This window comes from Hippopotamus amphibius, chromosome 4 (genome assembly GCF_030028045.1).
Source record: "Hippopotamus amphibius kiboko isolate mHipAmp2 chromosome 4, mHipAmp2.hap2, whole genome shotgun sequence".
Classification (NCBI taxonomy): Eukaryota; Metazoa; Chordata; class Mammalia; order Artiodactyla; family Hippopotamidae; genus Hippopotamus; species Hippopotamus amphibius.
The window spans coordinates 47,669,403-47,687,052 of record NC_080189.1 but is presented as its reverse complement, the minus strand read 5'-3'; the positions used below and the strand labels follow the sequence as shown (position 1 = coordinate 47,687,052).

The 17,650-nt window shown below is 41.9% G+C and overlaps 1 protein-coding gene across 4 annotated transcripts in view; it reads right to left on the bottom strand.

Annotated features, from left to right (window-relative positions):
* Positions 1 to 17,650, bottom strand: part of SCRN1 (secernin 1) — a 59,731-nt gene that overhangs the window by 24,709 nt on the left and 17,372 nt on the right. For all 4 annotated transcript variants that reach the window (XM_057733000.1, XM_057733001.1, XM_057733003.1 and 1 more), the window contains 2 exons: positions 13,476 to 13,635; positions 1,480 to 1,661 (listed from right to left, as the gene is read on the bottom strand). In XM_057733000.1, coding sequence (XP_057588983.1) covers positions 1,480 to 1,661; positions 13,476 to 13,634 — 341 coding nt within the window. In that variant the 5' untranslated portion in view covers position 13,635. The remainder of the gene's footprint in view (positions 1 to 1,479; positions 1,662 to 13,475; positions 13,636 to 17,650) is intronic.

The window sequence follows — 17,650 nt, the reverse complement described above, 5'->3', positions numbered from 1 at the left end:
ATGTTGTTTCATTCCCAACCACCTGCCCACTGCTTTAGCCATTCTTTCCAAACTCAGTCTTTGATCAGCCACTATGTGCCAGGCACACAGACTCTAGTGCTTGTGACACAATCGTGAACAAGCTGACAGAGACCCCCATCCTGCTGAGCTTACACGTCCGCCTCCCTCTGTTACACTGTGGCTGCAAGAGGAGGGAAACGAAGAGAAGATGATCGAGACGTAGAGGGGAAAGGGGGGAAATGATTTCTGTTCTTTTCTCCTATATATGTTATGTATTTTTATATATTCTTTTTACTTTTACACATTATGAGATAGATACATTTCAAAGACCATAAAATTCATCCATGAAAAAGTGTAGCTCATACAACCGCTAGATACTTAAGTCCCGGAGATCTAACGCACTGCACAGTGATTTTAGACGACAAGGCTGTATTATAAGTTTCAAAGTTGCTAGGAAACTACAATTGTTCCTGTCCCACACACACACAAAAAGACGATAATTACGTGATGTGATAGAGGTGTTATCTAAAGCTATGGTGATAACCATATTGCGATATATAAATGTATCAAATTAACATGTTGTACACTTAAACTTACGCAATGAGATATGTCAATTGTCTCCAAAAAAATTCAAATAAACGTTGATTAAAATTTTTTAAATAGTGTAGTTCAGTGGTCTTTAGTATATTCATAAAGTTGTATAACTATCACCATAATTTGAATTTAGAACATTTTAACACCTCAAAAAGAAGCCCCATGTCCCTGAGAAATCACTCCTCATTCCCTCACTACAACCCCAGGCAACCACTAATTTCCTTTCTGCTTCTAAGAATTTGCCTATTCTGGATATTTCACGTAAATGGAATCATATAATAGGTGACATTTTTGTGTCTGGCTTCTTTCACTTAGTAAAATGTTTTCAAGATTCATCATGTTATAGCATGTATCAGTACTTGATTTTTTTATTGCTGAATAATATTGCATTGTAATCTATTCTTTTTTCCATCAATGTATATCAAAAGGCACAAGTCTTCTTTAGAAGGATTGTGTTACAAAGTATGAGGTTTGGAGGGCAATAAATCCCATCCCGATCCCCCACCTGCTCTAGGCAGTTTTGAAGAATCACCATGCAGGGACTTCCCTGGTGGCGCAGTGCTTAAGAATCCACCTGCCAATGCAGGGGACACAGGTTCCATCCCTGGTCCAGGAAGACCCCACATGCCTTGGAGCAACTAAGCCCGTGTGCCACAACTACTGAGCCTGCGTGCTACAACTACTGAAGCCTACGAGCTGCTTAGAGCCTGTGCTCCACAACAAGAGAAGCCACTGCACTGAGAAGCCCGTGCACCGCAACAAAGAGTAGCCCCTGCTCGCTGCAACTAGAAAAGCCTGGGCAGCAAAGAAGACTCAACGCAGCCAATAAAAATTAATTAATTAATTAATTAATTAAAAAAAAAAAAAAGAATCACCATGCAGTACCTGACCAGATCCATTCCCAGTAAAGCTTCCGTCTCAGCAGCCGGTTCTTTGGTGTTGATGGCTTCATTGGCTATGCAAACTCCATGTTCATTGGCTCCCATTTCTGCCCCCCAAAGCCAGGCAGGTCTGCTTATTATGATGGCATGGGTCCTGGGAACTTGGTCAATTGAAATGTAAGTGCACTAAAAAATGAAGAGAGGAAAAAAGGTCCATCACCTGTCAGGTACCACTTAGTTTTCACCTTGGTACTTACATTAAACCAGCACATTGAGTACAAACAGAGCCGAGAAATGAAAGGCCTTGGGAACACCCAGACTTAAAAGACACAGCATGTCTCAGAGCAGCTCAAAGGTTTCCACAGTGCGTTTCCGTCTTTCCACTCACTCAGTTTTCATTCTCTTTGGTTCAAGCCAGCCTGTGCGTATACATAATGCTGACATGTACGGCAGTCCATCTTCCAGAACAAGGTATTCAGCCAGTCTCTGCCCTGAATATAATGTAACTAGTCATTTCAACAGATGGCCACCGGCATTTCAAACAAGCATAGCTATTTATTTGCAAAACTCCTTCTAGATCAGTGGCTTTCAAACTTTTAAAAAGTTACAGAGCCCTATGTATAAAAGAAACTTTACCTAGATGCCTAACATAGAAAGCAGATAAAAAGTCAGAAGGAAAGAGGTTCCCTAAGCTTCCTACATTGATTCCTACGGCTCCCTGGAACACAGTTTGACAACCTACATGATTGCTCTAGTGGTAGAAAAGAGAAAATAATAGTGATACTTTACATTTAACCAATGCATTAAATGTATACTCTCTTATCCACTATGCTTCCCAGTCTGTCCCATTTGATTCCCACACCAAGCCCACGAGGTGGACACATAAGGAAACAGTTCCAGAGAGGCGTATATCTAACTGCTGTCACAACTGCAGTACACGCCACTCAGAGATATGTCTTACCTTCTCCAGGCTGCTGTGTCTTTACCTGGAAAATGAAAGCTAATCTAGATCAAGCTATTTCTTTCCGAGTATTTTCAGCCTCAGAACCCTTCCTCCATACAAACTCTTACATAAAAGCATAAAGACAATAAAACTGGCCAAAGTGTACTGAGGGGAATGGAAGATCAGGCAGGGGACTAGGGATGGGTAACTCAGAACCTTTCCCCTCCCCACACTGGGCCCCTGGGAGGGCTCGGCTGGAGCAGTCAGAAAACCGCTAAACTAGGCTGTCCACAGGGGCCTTCTGACGCCGACATGCTAGTAGCCTGTGACACACACAGTCTTCCCGTGGAGGCTGCAGTACGGAACTCAGGGCTCTAAATTACACAGAGCTTTTTAGCTCTCAGGGGAGAATTTTATCAGCCACAGCAGCCATTTACATTTTAAATTGGGCAGCTGAAAGCACTGGATCAACTGCAGCTTTAGATTTTTTTGATGCAGGACCCAGTTATATTGACTGAATGCAGCCCAGAAAGCTATTCTGCATTGATTTTCCATAATCTCTAAACCTCAGGTAAGCGATGAAACGCGCACTCACTGGTCATGTGACGTCCATATCTTCACAATCCACATTAGGTACTGCTCTGCACTGTGATAATGTTATTTCGCTTGATAACTATTTGTAAACTGACAGCTAATTAAATCCAGAGGTTGTCAAGAGACCCTTGAGTTTTTCATGGCAACTTGATAATAAAACACAAGGATGAGTCAAAAATTATCCACACTCTGGCTGTAGAAATTCGAAGATAATTTTTGACTCACCCTCGTATACTCTTGAAAGTTTCCCCCTATTTGGTTCCCCAAAGTTATTTATTAAAAAAAAAAAAGGATTCTTTTACAGCAAAAAGCTGGCCAAAGCAGTAAACAAACTATGGCCCTTTGTACTCTTCTAAATGGAATTGAAGTTTATATGTTAGAATTGTACTATTTCACGCAAAAATCAGTCCAAGCATTGATTAACATCTTCTAAAACTCTGTACCCACTGAGGTCCAGTGACAAATTCTGTCTTGAAAAGACTGAATAAATAGGGAAGGAATCTCAGATTCTTAAGCACAGATTTATCATAAAGGGTTTTTTTTCAAGCACAGGAAAAAAAGCAAAATTAGGAAATGAGCTTATTTATTTGTCCTCAAATTCATTTCTCCATATTCCTTCCCATTTCAGCAATTATCTATAGAGCACCAACCACACACAAGGCATTTTGTGCTAAGTGCCTCTGGCAGATAAATCAATGAGGAGGCACAGTCTCTGTCCCTTCAGTTGGGAAAGAAGGAGAGGGCACACACACAAATGACTATGACCACTGGCCAACTTCAGTAAGTGTCACTGAGGCCTGTCTGCTTAATATGCACTGCATCTTGCTCCCTTCCCCCACCGTGTGCTTCTGATCAACCGGATCCTGCTCTTCTCTTTCCTCTCCCCATTCCATTCCATTTTAACCCTTCCAGAATATTATATAATTGACTTCTGTATTGCATGTGCTGTTTATGTATGCTATCTCCCCTGGCTAGAATGTAAGTAAGCTCCATGAGAGATACAGAAGGGAGGAAGGGAGATATCTTTGTTGTTTAGTTCACTGATATATCCCAAATCTGGTACAGAGTAGGCATGAATGAATGAATGAATGAATAACAAAGGTCAGAGGGAGCATAAGAGAGGTTCAAAGGAAAGGGAACACATCCAAGTGGGCAGAGGTTTCTATCAGGTGGGTGACATTTGAGTTGACCTTGAAAAATGGGCCAGACATCGAGGTATTCCAGACAGAGGTAAGAGCCTGAGAAGAGAAAGGTGGGGAATGTCAAAAATGTGTTCATGGTTCAGGGAGTTCCCCCACCCTGCCACTTAGGGGAGCAGTGATGGCACTGAGTCACAGGACTGCAAAAGCTCAATAAGTACTGACTGGTAAAAACGTTGAGCACTGAATCCAAAAGACCATATGGTCTTTGTGGGAGTTCAAAATGTATGCAGCCAACCTGACACTTTGCAAGCCAAACGTAGAATCACGAGGAAGGAAGGAGATCCCCAACTAGCCAGATGGCCTAAACAACCCCTCCCAAGCACCAGGCTAAAAACTGATGCCCCAGATCCCCTCACAGGCCACAGGGCAGGGGGGCGGGGGGTAGGTGTGTGCACCCCAGCCTCAGGGAGCCTGTGACAGACACCCCTTGGGGCATCTTCGCCATGGACCACAGAAGTCTGGGCCTAACAAGGGCCCTCTGTGGCGGCAATTCACACGTGGTCCACTGGGTTTGAAATCTGACTAATCCCACCCAGGTGTGGGAGGGAGTGGGGAGGGTGGACACACTTGTCTCATATAGAGGTCGGTTATTTAAAATCCCAGTTTGGGAGCAAACGTCACACGTAAGGAACATTTACACCAGATGTAATGAGCTAAACTTTGTAAAGTCGGCTATCTAGAACACAAACTCCTCAGGCAGTCATTTTCTTAAGTAACATTCACCGACACTCACAATTGCCACATTAATAAAGAGGCAGAGAAAAAAAAAGTGTGATGTGAGGTGGCAGAAAGGTTTCTCTGTGGGAAAAAATACCCAAAAGAACCTGAAATCTTCTTTCAGTGTGGAAAAACAATTTAGTTCTAATGTCAAAAGTCCTAGCCAAATTTCTATTGGAAAAAAGAAAAAAGAAACGGTTCACCACTCAAAAGATCAGTCTTTACAGAGATGGTTCTGGCCTCAGCTTTGGTGACTAAGCTGTTCAAAGGGGCTGCAGAAAAAGAGGAGCAATCTGTCTTGCTGCCTCATGGCCACACCCACCCAGCCTTTAGTAAAACAAATCTGTCAGCTAGGGTGACTTTTGGCTGTCAAGGCCACACTAGGTAAGAATGCCCAGGGTGGGGGCGTGGTGGGCACACATCTAAATGTCAGCACTGCCTGGTGCTAAGTGTTGAGGTTTCAAAGGTAATTACCTGTACTGAGCTTGCTGTTCTCAGGGGGCTCCTGGGGACACATGCCAGGCTGGAGGATGGAAAGAAACACCTTGACAAGGCCCCGGAGTCAAAAACAAAAACATGATTCTTCTGCAGGCCAAACCCTTTGTGATTTTGTGTGATTGTGTCAAAAATGAAAAAGCAAAATCAGCGTCATGCTGTCGCCTACCCCTTGCACATTCCTGCACACACTATTTCTGGATATCACCCAGTGAAAGGGGAATAGAGACACTCACACAATAGACGTTTCAATGAATGAAACGCAACCATTGTGCCTTTCCTACTGTACTTAGATGGTGAGCACAACCCTGGCACCACCCGCGAAAACCACTGTGAAATGAGTTGATGAGTCAGCCAGACGTCTTAGGGTGCGAAACAAAGGTAAGGGAAATGGGATGCTTTAGGGAAATAGTTTTAGTTTTAGAAAATTTGTGACTCTAAAGCAGCTATTTATCCCTGAGGTTGGTTGTTTTTTAATTTTTTTATCCCAGTTTCCTGCCTGCTGCTTGACTGGCTTTTGAAAATGTGCCTTTAAGGCTCATAAGAGTCTAAACAAAGACAAAAGAAGATGTTGACCACACTTTAGAAGAGCTGCTTTTTATTCCCTTGAAGCTGTAAGATCTTTGAGGATGGACAATGCAAAGGCTTGGGGTCAGAAACAGGCTTGAGAAAGGGGATGTGATGGAAGGAAGCCCTTCCCCACCCCACCCCCTGTCACACCACTTTCCCATGGGGCAAGGGAGACACTCTGACTCCACAGAAGGCTGGGACTCCTCTCCTGGGGCTGAAGAGAAGAAAACAGGAAAACAGCAAGAAAGGCACCCAATCTACTTAGTGGCAGTGGAGCTCTGCTCAGATTTCTTTGACTCCAGAATGACTTGTGCTCTCCTGCTGTAAGGGATAATCTTCAGAATTAACATTCAGGACCCACTCCCTGCCCCACCATGTACACATATACCCCACACACCACAAATACAGCCACCATCTAAACAATGTTACTAACAATGCCAACAGCTATAATCAATTGGTAATTTTCTATTCTTCTTGCAAATATTTTCTTTGGGAAGAAAAGGGAAATGATCTACTAAAAACCTACCCAAAATTGTGAAAGTTATATACTTTGCTGAGGATACTAATCCCATACTGAACTTCACATAGTAGAAAATAAAAATAAATTAAAACTAACTTTCAAAAAAAAGGAAACAATGAACTCTAAAGGAGGGGAAAATGAAGGTGAGACTTAATATATAACAATAAGGGAATCTTTCAAAAACCATTATGTACCAAACCTGACTTGGCTATCAACAATTCTGTCTCCATAAATTACGGTATAATTACTCTCTTGGGCACCAAGTATAAATCATGTAAACTTCAGTTGAAATTCATTGTTTTTCCAGTAAAATATTCTAACATTGGATCCATGTTTTTCTTAAATAGGAGGTTTAACCGTTTAAGAATAGACCTATACCCATCCGTGATCGTGCATCCACATCCATGCACACACAAATGCACCCATGCACACACAGAACATCATAGCCCAGAAAATTACTCACCCGATTCTTCAACACCCCTACCCATAGGGAAAAGCGGGGCCTGAGGCAAAGGGAGATGAGTTCTGTGAAGCACAGTGTACAGCATCCTCAGAGAGGACACGGGGGCTTTCACAAATTGACACATACTTATCCATCCTACTCTGCAACCAAAAGAGGAGCTGTTAAAAACCCAGAATCCACATAAGAAACACTAAAGAACACAAAATAAAATGCTCCAATCTGCCATCTGTGCAGCTGAACAAAAACGTGCAGTACAATTTTAGAAACTGAGGAACTCTGCTGGAGGACCCCACTTCTTATTCCTTCATTTCAAGCAAAGTGACCTTGACATGGAGTACATGATAGATGACAGATGGACGAGCAGACTGAGGGACAGATTGAGGGCAGTAAGGGGACGAATTGGAAGAGAAGACCACTTGGCAGGATGGACCACTGGAAGGGTGTGTGGGTGGGCAGATGAGTAATAGCGGTGACTTTTTTTTTTTAATTAAACCTCTTGAAAAAAACAAAAAACACCTTTTTTTTTTTCTGGCCACACTGCGTGGCATGCAGGATTTTACTTCCCTGACCAGGGACTGAACCCATGCCCCCTGCAGTGGACATGCAGAGTCTTAACTACTGGACCACCAGGGAAGTCCCAAGGTGACTTTTTGCACATGGTCATTCTCAGAAAATGGGCTCCAGGGACTGCAACACTCATGTTTTGAGATTTCTAGAGAAACTGCAGGCTATGTATGTTTAAAATGTCATGAAATGGCTGAGGAATAGATGGGTTTTTATGAGAAGTTCTTACTTTTCATAATTAAAAAATCTTCTGTATGCTAATGAGGACGACTATGAATGTCACATTATAGTTATTGTAGCTTATAGGCCCAAACATGCAAAAGAAATCATCATTCTGTACTTGGGACAAACACAGTGGATGGAGACAGGTGTACCTGTACAGGAACTAAAGGGGTAAGAGTAAGTTTGAAAAGCAGATTTAGCATGTGGTAAAGATAGGAGTTTGGGAACTGAGACTGGAGATATAGAATCTCTCAACACTAGTCGATTCTTTTTTTAAAAGAAAGAAAAATATCTCTCTGTACAGTGTTCTCTTTGGAGTTTACAAAGTGCTTTCACATGTTAGCTCACATGTGCTTTACAAGAACCCAGGAAGGCAGACACAGGGGGTGCTATGATCTTCATCTGGCAAATGAGGAAACTGAGTCTCAGACACTCAAAGGCCCAAGATGCAGTAAATGGGGAAGGCAGGACTAGAACCCAGGACCCTGCCTCCTGAGCCATAAATCAACCCCCTAGTTTCAGGTGATTGTAAATTTCAAATGACTTATAATGATAGAACACACTTAAAGTGCTACATGTTCATAGAAGGGAGGCAGGCTAAAGGGAAGAGGGGATATTGGTGCTGGGGCCTTGATGGATGTGTAGGAGTCTACCAAGTAGAGGAAGAACAGTCTCAGCAAAGGATAGAAAGAGCAAAAGTACAGAAAAATGCAAGTGTGCTGTTTGTTGAAGAAGTGACAAGCAGCTCGGTATAGCTGAGGCCTACCATGAGAGCGAGGAGAGGAAAACTAAGAATAAGGATAAAAAGGTAAGCAGGAAATTGTACAACCCTTATGGAGGTCAATTATTACAAAAGATTTACCCTATGACCCAGCGATCCTGCATCTGGAAGAGTATCCAATGACTATACCTGCATATGTACAGAAAGGCTTAAGCAGAATGTTCTTCATGGCTGTACTTTCTAGACCAGCTGACAATACAAAGATCTACCAAGAGAAGACTGATTCAATAAATTGTGGAATATCTCCACAACAGACTACTATCAGCTGTAAAAGCAACATCATCATCATCTCTATGTCCAGCTACAAAAAACTCTTTAGAAAATGTTACTAAACAAAAAAAGCAAATTGTACCCTTTTTGTAAGCTTGAAATTATACATTTAAAAAAATCAAGTCTCAGAATAGTGTATATAATGTGCTACTTTCTTGAAGAAAGAAAAGGCTACATATTGATTTATTTGTATTTACATAAAACACTGAAAAGATGGGCAAGAAAATAATAGAAAGGATTACATAAGTTGAGAAGCAGAACAGATAGCAATAAGGGGATATTAAGACTGCTTACCGTAAACCTTTTTAATATTATTAAATCTTTGAACCACATCAATATATCACCTATTCAACATGTCACATTACATTAAAAAGTATCTTTACCCAAATGAATTGAAAATTTATGTCCACACAAAAACCTGCACACAAATTTTATAGCAACTTTATTCAAAACTTGGATGCAACCAAGATGTCCTTCAATAGGTGAAAGGAAAAATAAATTATGGTACATCCAGACAATGGAATATCATTCAAAGTTAAAAGGAAACGTTCTAGGGACTTCCTCGGTGGTCCAGTGTTAAGACTCTGCGCTCCCAGTGCCGGGGGCCCGGGTTCGATCCCTGATCAGGAGACTGGATCCCACAACTAAGACCCAGTGCATCCAAATAAATAAATATTAAAAAAAAAGAAAGAAAGAAAGAAAAAGAAATGTTCTACCAAGCCTGGAAGAGACATGAATGAATCTTAAATGTATATTACTAAGTGAAAGAAGCCAATCTGAAAAGGCTACATTTTATATAATTCCAACTAGATAACCTTCCAGAAAAGGGAAAACTATGTAGACAGTGAAAAGACTGGCAGTTGCCAGGGGTTAGGGGAAGGGAGAGATGACTAGGTAGAACACAGAGGATTTGTAGGGCAGTGAAACTACTCTGTATGATACTATAATGACAGATACATGATATTAAACATTGTCAAAACCCACAGAATATACAACATCAAAGAGTGAACTTTAATGTAAACTACTGACTTTGTTAATAATAATGTATCAATATAGGCTCATCACTTGTAACAAATGCACCATATTAGGGCAAAATGTTAATAACCGGGGAACCTGGGAGGCAGGAGGTGGGCGGTCGCGAGGGGTTATACCAGAACCCTCTGTACTTATATTTGTTTTTCTGTAAACCTAAAACTGCTCTAAAAATGTCTATTAATTTAAAAGAAAAGAAAGAAAAGTGAGCAGGGTGCCAGTCGGGAAGAGTTCTGAACGGCATACAAATCGGCCTGGACTCTCACCCTATAAACAACAAGCAAACATTTTTAAACAAAGCAGTGACAAAGCTGTGATCTGGAAAGAAAATTCCGGCGACCCTACAGAGAACAGAATTCAGGAGAAAGAGACCTGGGCACCAATAAACAGACTAAAGCAACAGGGAGAAGGGGGTGGGTGTGAATGAGCTGGGGGCAGTGGGGTGGAGATGGGGACACAGGGGAGGAAGCCACAAGACTCAGTGAAGCCGTCCCCATGCACCCACAGATGAGTGCGAAAATGGGGGCCAACGCCTCCCTCTCGTTTCTAGATTAAACTATGTGGCAGACAATAGTGCTGTGAGAGGAAGAGGAACAAATGAGACGGGGAAAGTGAATGTGGTTTTTGATCCGTGGAGTTATTTTACCTGCAGAATATGGATGTGGAAACGTGCGGAGGCAACTCAGAAAAAAGGTCATGGCTGCCTTAGGGACTAACTCTGGTATGTATCAAACTGCACTTATCTATGCAAGGGGACATAATTTAACCTATGGTGTATCTGAACATTAATATACCACAGGTTAATCAATGAAAGGAATCTAGCCTATTTCCTAAAATGACTGCAACCATGAGAGTAAAATACAGAGTTATTTAACCTATTCCCCAAAAAAGAAAACAAATTTTTTCTATTTATTTCAGTCATATTTACAAAAGGCTTTGTGCAATGCTGTAGTTATTATGGCTACTAAAAAATAACCCCAAAATTTATTGGTGTAAAACAACCATTTATTATGTTCATGAATTCGATGAGTCAGGAATTTGGACAGGGCACAGAAGGGATGGTGTGTCTCTACTCCATAGAGTCTAAGGTCTGGAATCACTGAAAGGTCATTCACTCACACATCTGGCAGCTGACACTAGTTGTAGGCTCTACATGTGGGCTCCAGCCCCATGGTCTCTGTACATGGGCTAGTTTGGGTACCTCCCAGCATGGTGCCTGGGATCTTAGGGCTACAGTCTCAAAAGAGGGAGACAAGTAGAAGCTGAATCCTTTTATGACCTAGCCTGGAGGTCACACAGCATCGTCTCCATCATGCTTCACTGCACGATGCCATCGCAAGCCCTCACGAAGATTCACCGCAGGGGTGGAGGGCATAAACCCCTGTGATGGAGGCACGTCCATCACACCGTGAGAAGTACATGTGGAGTGGGATTTGGTACCGCCATCTTTGGGAAATTAAATCTGCCCACATGAAAATCAAAGTGTTGTTTCAGTTCGCATGACTCTCTGGGAAAAAGAAACATTTAGGGAAGACAGACAGGGAAGGTCAGTAACAACTCAAACCAAGCCAACTTCATCCATACCAAGTCCACTCTGTTCCAGGAACAGAGGGAAACATTCAGATCCAAACAACATGCACATTCAAACTTTAATGAATACCCATTTAAAAGCTAGCATGAGCACCAGAGAACCTAGCCCTCTCTTCTGCCCGTATGAAAGGAAGGTCCCACTGAGGTTTAGGGGCATGGACCAAGTTAGTGGTGAACATGAGAGGTAAGTGGTTCTGGTGAAAGTCCTGTGGGGGACAGTGTACCACTGCCCCAACCACAGACTCGGGCCACGTTGTGCTCAGCTCTGCCTGTTCATCTCAGTGTCTCTGTGAAATTCACCGAGCATACGCAGCTCCTTGTAGAGTTCTTTTGCTCTCTGGTGATGCTTAATGCTTTTAAAAGATTGAAACAGATAAAGATTCAGATAAGAAAATGAAATACACATTGATGAATACCCATTTAAAACCTAGCACAATCACCAGAAAAATCAGTTTATTTTGTAAAGCATAGGACACCAAAGAATAGAGATTATGTCTGTGGCAAGAGCTTGTTAACTTACCAGCGCCTATTTTTTTCTCCAAATTTGTTCATCCTTTAACAAACAATTACAATTAAACACATACAACTAAACATACCATAGCCAAGAAATTTATTCCATGAATGCAAAGATGGTTCAACTTATCATTAAATAGAAAGAAAAAAATCAAGGAATTATCTCCATAATCACTGGAAAGATCTTTAACAAAATGTAACATCTATTTTTGAGGGTTTAAAAGCACTCAAAGTACGAAATGATGTATACTTTTTAACATGACAAAACTATATAACTCTCCACTCCAAAGGCAGCATCTTACTTAATGTGGAAGCACTAGAGGCTGCCCCCCTCAGGTCAGGAACAAAGGCAAAGATACACACTATCTCCATCATTATTCATACTGAATCCAAGCAACAAGCCAAATAGACAAGAAAATAATTAGAAATATAAGAACAATCAAACTATCTCTATTTGCAGGTTTTATAACAACATACCTGGAAAACCCAAGAGAATCCATAATAAAAACTGACACAACCAATGAAATAACTTAATAGAAGAGCAGAATGAAAAACAAGAAATAGCCATCATGAAAGTCTGACAACACACTCTGGGAATACGAGCAAACAGGCCTTGTTTTACATTGCTGGTAGGAATGCAAAATGGTGCACCACCTATGGGAGGAAATCTGACAAAATCTAACAAAATTACATACTTATATACCCTGTGACTCAGAAATCCCATTTCTAGGCACCTATCTCAAAGAAATACTGACTAACCAGTTTTTTAAGCGCTCAAAGTAGGAACTGATGGATAATTTTTAACATGATAAAAATATATGAACCCAGACTAGATACTGTGACAGATGCACAAGGCTATTACTCACTTCAGCACTATTTGTAATAGCAAAAGACTGGAAAACAACTCAAATGTCCAGCAATATAGGACTCATTAAAGTATTATTACATCCATAGACTGAAACACTACACAGCTGTAAATGAGGAAAGAAGAATCTCTTTACAGACCAGGTGGAGTAACCTGCAAGATATAGTTTTAGCTGAAAAAAAGCAAAGTGGAAAAAAAGTATTTGTAGCATGCTACCACTTGTCTAAGAAAGGAGGAAAGGGATGGGGATAAATATACATGTGCATATGTAGGTGTGTGGGGTTTATTACATATATTACTACGAAACTTTTTTAAATGGAAGGATAAACCCCCAAACTTTCAAAATATGATAACCTATAGAAGAAAAAGGAAATGGAGTAAATGATACAAAGGTAGAAGCTAGACTTCTATGAATATATCTCATTTCATAGATTCGACTTTCGAACTGTGTAAATATTTTACTTAAAATCTGGGCCATGAATGTTCCACATGACCTTGTTTTTAAAGCTACAAACAAACCTGAATGGAAAGAGGAATCAACCGAACCTGCATGACAGTTCTGATTGATGAACAGGCTTCCATGTTAAGATGTCAAGGTGCTGGGCAAAGCCAGAGAAAGAGAATACGTGTTAAGTGGGAGACGGCAACACGTGACTTACCTCAACCTTGCTCTCGGGTTCATGATCAGCAGCTGAGAAATACACAACCTCCTGCACTTCATCCCTGGGCCGAGCTGAATTTTTCCCAAATACCACCAGACCATCCTTTGCACGTGGTGGGAAGGCCACAAAACAGTAACTTGGAGGAGCTACAGCCATCCTGAAAAGAGAGAGATGCCAGTGAGAATGGAAGCAGGCCTAACATGGAACATTCCACCAGTGAGTTCTTCAAACATATTTCACCAGCTAACAGAATTTTCATATTGAACTGTGCGCAGTGAGCTCATTAAGAAGATCCCAGCTGGCATATGAAGGTGGGGTGCCTGGAGTAGAATCACAGAGCCACTGACACCAGATATTGTTTAGTACTCTGTGGGATTAAATGAGCTCAGATTTGCCACAGACCACAGAGACAGCCAAAAGTGCAATGACGCAGGAGAAAGGAAAGGAGGTTACTGTTCCAGGCAGAAAACACACACACACTGCCATCTGTCAAAGTAATACGAAAATAAATAAATATACCTTGTAACAGTGCATGACAGAAGTGCCTCTGATCTAGCGATGCATGGCTGTCACATGATAGATTTTGGAGTGGTGATGAGGAAATGGATCTGGAAATAAACTGAAAGATACCCCCCCCCCTTTATATATATTTTACTCTACCTCAATGACATTACACTCAAGCATCTTTTGGCCTTCCTCCCACCTCCCTAGCTGCTCCTGCGCTGGCTAGTTCTCTTCTGCCTGGCCACTGAGCATCCTCACTGCTTGGTCCTTCCTCATTTAATGCTCTTTTCTTTCTGGTAAAACTCCTCCATGCCCAGAGCTCCCCCTGTCATTTATGAGCCAATGACCTATACATATAATTCCAGCTCAGTTCTCTCCTTGAGCTCCTGACCCACAGACCCAGCCTACCTGGTATCCAAAGCTGATTTCATCATCTTCCCCAAACTGGATCCCTTCCTGAGGTTCCCTGTCTCAGCAGCCAGCTCCACCATCCAACCCACTGGAGGATCAGGAACTATCCTTACCATCTGCTTCTCCATTACCTAACATATCACCATGTCTGGTAAGTTCCATCTCCTAAATCTCTATGGAAACTATCCACTTCTTTCCATTTGTATTACCGCCACCCTGTACCTAGCCACCACCATCTCCAGCCTGGATCACTGCAGCTGTTCCTTAGGAATTACACTATATCAGCTATTATTTTCCCTCCAAAACATTCTTCACATTGCACCCAAAGTGACCTTTTTAAAACAAAGACTTGATCATGTCATTCCTGCTTAAAATCCTTTATATTGTTCCCACAGCTCTTAAAATAAAGACCAAAAGCTGATTAAGCTCATGCCCTCTCCCAGCCTCATCTCATACCACTAGCCCCTCCACTCTCTCCTCCACTCTCTCTACTCCAGCACACAGGCCTTTTTCTACTTCCTTCAATACTCCCAGGGCCTTTGCACATGCTGTACCCTCTTTCCTAAGCACTCCTTTTCCTGCTCCCCACATCAATCAATTGTACTATACAAACAACCACAATGTGAAACAGTTGTGGTTACCAACAACCTATACTTAGTCTTCCCCCCACAAAGTCTAAGCAATTTGAAGGCAAGGCCCATGTCTCTTTTGCATGTCTCTGTAAACCCAGCACCATACAGTGTCTGCTGTAGGGTAGGTGTTCAATAAAAAATAAACAAATGCTCAGTCCTTCTTTCTTACTGCTCCACCAAACTGCAGCTGACTCTCTACATCTCTTTCTCACCACCATGCCTCCGCACCTGGCTGGAGTGCCCTTCCCTTAGCTTTTGTGCACGTCCTTCAGGATCTGATTCAAAACCCCTTTCTTTCAGGAAGCCTTCTATGAAGAATTCTTGTTATTTTCTCAGCATCCATAAGCACTTAAACATCTAGTTTGTCCTGGGATAACGTGCCTTTGTTACTTGTAAATGTACTTGCTGTTACAAATAAAGCTCCCTGTGGGCAGAACCCATGCCACCCAATTATAGTAGCTCTTTCCCCAACCCCCTGTATTATAGACACTCGACAAACATTATCCATTGAACCAACTATCGTATTTGTGCCATCGCTTTACCCAACTTAAATATTTTATTTTATGAACCTAAAATATAAATGAGAAGTAAAGCAATATTCTCAGAAAAGCAACTGGTTTCAAACCTCAGCCTCGCCACCTACTAGCTATGTGACCTTGAGCAAATCACGTTACCTCTCTGAGCCTAACGTTTCACCCCAGCCCACAGATGTACCATGAGCAACAAATGAAATGACGCTTGAGAACGTATTTTGCAAATTGTAGCGGCTACATGAGCATATGATACTTTCTTTGGATTTTGACCATTCAAATAGAGCAGCGTCTCAAAATTTCTGTTGAACAAGCCAATCAAAATCAACTCACCTCACTCATAACTGGAGCAGTTATCAAGTCGTAGAGTCAGCAATATTCTATGTTTAGAAACATCTTTGTGAGGGACCATATTGCTACGTCTACATCCAGGCTCCTTCAGGGTAGTCTGTACACACACCCCAGGCTGTCAGAGTCCTTCCCGGCAGTGCTTATGGCAGGGCCCTCCCCAGGGCACAGAGAAGTGGGGGAGTCCATAACTCTGAAAATAATTCCCTTCTAGCTCAGGAAAATATCCCCCAGCCTTTGGGAGAAAGAAAAGGCAAGAAGATAAAGAGACTTCAGTTCTTTCTCCTCTTAACCTTTCCCATTTTCAAAAAACCACATTATCTTCAAACTTGAGGGGCAGACAGGGAAAAACCAAGACTCCCTATGTGTAAGGAAGCTCTACAATAATTAGAAGATAAAATGCCTTTATAAAGGGCTCCCAGAATTTGGAGGTGGGAGGAATTGCTGGCTGAGCCAAATGAAGTGAAATAGACCCAGAAGATAAGACGGGGAAAGAACCATTTCCCTGTGTTTGCATGACTCATATGTCACAGGTCTTCCCTTCCGCCCCCACTGCTGGGCCACGTCAAAAGTGCCGGTGTCTCATCAGTGAGCAGAACCTTACTTTACTTCATCCTTAAAAATAGTAAAAATCCACTGGTTTTGCATTTACAAGATGTATCTGTAGAAAATAAACAACACACACGGAGTTTCTGACAAGCACTTATTCTTCAGCTTGGACATCTGCTTATTCATCAGGTCATCAGAGTCACTTGACCACGAGGAATATGTAGGCAATGGAAGCCCAGGGATATGTGGGCAGGGAGGCTGGCTTGTCTGCTGAATTTTGGGAATGACTGGGAATGCCAGAAGGGAGCAGGATTTTTATGTCATTTTTTTAATGTTAGATGAACCTGTAAACTGTGTATTACAGCTTGTAGCAAACTGGCCAAAGCTAACTGTCCACTTATTTTTCCTGGGTCAACATTCTACACAATGACGAGCCTCGGAGATGACTCAGCTGGATCCTGCTCTACTCTCTAGATCAGTGCCGTCCAAGAGAACTTTCTACATTGACGAAAATCTTCTATGTCCACTGTGTAATACGGTGGCCACCAGCCCTAAGTGGCTATTGGCATGTAGTTAGTGTAATTAAGGGATTATATTTTAAATTTTATTACAAATTTTAATTTGTTTAAATTTAAACAGCCACACATGGGTAGTAGAAATCCCACTGGACAGAGCGACGTTGCAACGTCCCAATAAACCCAGAAATGAAGATTTTCACACTGAGGTTTCCAATGACCCCAGAAGTATTTATTTGTGAAGTCCTCCACTTATTCTAATGACAAAATGTGCTATCACCCACATAAACTGAATCAGTAAAGAGGAGGCAGGACACTTTCAGAAGATCAAAAAGTGAACATTAGGAAGCGACTACTGAACTCACCAGGTGAACTGAGTGTAAGCAAGCTCTTGTCTCCAGAAGCTAGAGGTGATCATAGCCCTGGAGGACAATTCCATTTCCCTTGATGTGAATCTCACATTCCTAACCCTGAATATACCAGGAAAGTGGCCCTCATTGCTACCTGGAAACCCCTCACCTACTCTGGTCAATTCCTCTCTAATATCTCCTAAATGAACTTTTGATACCTTCACCTCTCTTCAAATCTCCAACCACTTCCTCTAAGCAGCTATCTCACCTCTTAGTCCACAAAGGCCAGATGGATGGAGAGGGAGACTGTTCCAGAGGGAGGAGATGCAAGTT